We start from the raw sequence: 2,013 nt of genomic DNA, 5'->3' as shown, positions 1-2,013 counted from the left end.
TAGTCTGAATCATCTCATTGTGAAGAGAACCACATCCATCAGAATTGATCATATAATGATGTTATTTCCAGAAATAATGATTTTCTGATTTTTCATTCCCAATTTTGCTCTTCCTCCTCTTATACTTGAAACTTTCCCCCTTCCCTTTTATTTTCCTCAGGCGTTTTATCCTATTCTTCTATCACCCTCCCCTTCCAAATTAGGGGTTAGAAGATCAGCCCAGGGGGAAAAATGGCCAGTCCATTTTATGATAAGGATTAACACAGGAGACAGTATTTTCTTGGTTTAAATAATCACATTTTATTGACCATTTCAACAGGAATTCAAAGAAATAGAGCATCACTGACAGTGTTACAGTCATTCACTTTTCAGAAAGAGTCATCCTTTGTAATTAGTCGTGTGACAGCCCTCTACTGTGGAGTCTTGGGGCAAATGATGAGTGCACCACGGGTGCTTTTTACATTGTGAAGGCAAGGAGAGAAATAAGGACGAAGAGGCATCTTCCAATCCATGTTTGAGTAACTGTACATGAGGGATCTGCAAGTGATATCATAAAATGCTATTTGTTGCATTTCAAAATCAAGGAAAATGCCCACTTTGAGCAGAGGCCGGCGCCACTGAAATTTCTTTTCTGAAGTATAGACAAAGAAACTATTTCCAGATGTAAATGCTGTGATGGTCCTAACATCCTTAGATGAGAAAGAGCGTTTTCCTTTTCTCCTGACTGAATCTTTACAGATGCCCAGTTCCCACTCTGTCTTGCCTCCCACTTCCACTTCCCAATAGTGTTTGCCAGAGGTGAATTTCTGGGCTCCCAGAACCACAAGTGCAGAGTCAAATCTCTCTTTGTTGTCAGGGAGGTCTTGACAGATGCTCCCATACTGGACCCTCTTCAAATCTTCAGAGAGGATGAGATGAGGATGGGCTGATTCAGGATCAAGAGTTATATCCCTGAAGAAACTCCTGAGCATTTCTCATGCCTGTGACAGGGCAGGTAGGCCAGGAAGTGGAAGGAAGTGCTGGTCTTTGGAGTACAAGTTCTTCCTTTTTTTTCAAAGTGTCTGGCACAGCCTGGATCATTTCCAAGGGCATCATGTCCAAATTCTCTTCTACTTGGAATACCATTTGTCGTACATTCTGGATTTGTTGGGTCAGTTCATGCTCCTTCTCCTCCATTTTGGCCACATTGTCTCTGGATTGCTGCCCCAGCCTTTCCAGGCGTTGATATTCTTCATCCATTAAGAATCGGTGAATTTTCCCATATTCAGAAATAGCTGACTCTCTCAAAATGTAGGTGCGCTCTGTGAATTGATCCTGTCTTCTTCTCAAGGTGTCCAGTGCAGTTTGAAATTTCTCTTCTTTTTTCTGTAAGATCCTCCATATCTCACGGAGCTTCTTCTTGCACTTGTCAGCAGCTGTCTCCAAGGGAAGGACTTGGTGGTCCTTGTGCTCTGGGGCTGATAAGCAGGAATCACAGAGGGGCCTCTGGTCTTCCTCACAGAAGAACATCTCTTGTTCTCCATGTTGATCACAGGTGCTCAGGCCCACCTCTTTCTGCAGCAGGTGAGGTTGGAGCATCTTGTCAATGGTGCACAGAGTCTGCAGGTTCCTGCTCAGCAGCCAGTGGCCTTGTCAGATAAATGACTGTACAGGCCGAGGTTTCAGTGGCTTCCTCACTGCCCTGGAGAAGGCCCTCTCTGCACTCTCAGTCACCCAGTCAGTGAGGTAGTTCAGGCAGATGCAAGCAAGTGACAACTGGCTGGAGGTTAGCGATTAAAATCTTGCATGTATGTAACTAAGCTTCTGATTCCTCCCTTTTCAGGTCAGAGAGTGCTAGCTCTTGCCCTTAATCTCTGGCAGCAAAAGATGTTGTCACTGAGCTGTGTGAGCCTTTTTATATCTCTTTCCCTCCTTAGCATTTCTCTTAACTCCACCCCCCAAAAGGTGAAAACTCCTGTCTTTTGATAGGACTTCCACACTCTGCTTCAGGGCTGAGTTCTCACCTTTCTTCTC

The 2,013-nt window shown here is 44.5% G+C and overlaps 1 protein-coding gene across 1 annotated transcript; it reads right to left on the bottom strand.

Annotated features, from left to right (window-relative positions):
• Nucleotides 1-936: 936 nt before the first annotated feature.
• Nucleotides 937-1,626, bottom strand: LOC116422534 (E3 ubiquitin-protein ligase TRIM17-like). Its single transcript, XM_031961223.1, has one exon. The coding sequence runs from the start codon at nt 1,576-1,578 to the stop codon at nt 937-939; it is 642 nt and encodes a 213-aa protein (XP_031817083.1). The 5' UTR covers nt 1,579-1,626.
• Between the last annotated feature and the right edge of the window lie 387 nt (nt 1,627-2,013).

Source organism: Sarcophilus harrisii, chromosome 3 (assembly GCF_902635505.1).
Source record: "Sarcophilus harrisii chromosome 3, mSarHar1.11, whole genome shotgun sequence".
NCBI lineage: Eukaryota > Metazoa > Chordata > Mammalia > Dasyuromorphia > Dasyuridae > Sarcophilus > Sarcophilus harrisii.
The sequence above is the reverse complement of the archived record's forward strand: the minus strand, read 5'-3'. Positions and strand labels throughout refer to the sequence as shown.

What these genes read in the sequence shown, in the direction of transcription:
- LOC116422534 (XM_031961223.1), bottom strand. Translation starts at nt 1,578, where the DNA reads ATGCTCCAACCTCACCTGCTGCAGAAAGAGGTGGGCCTGAGCACCTGT.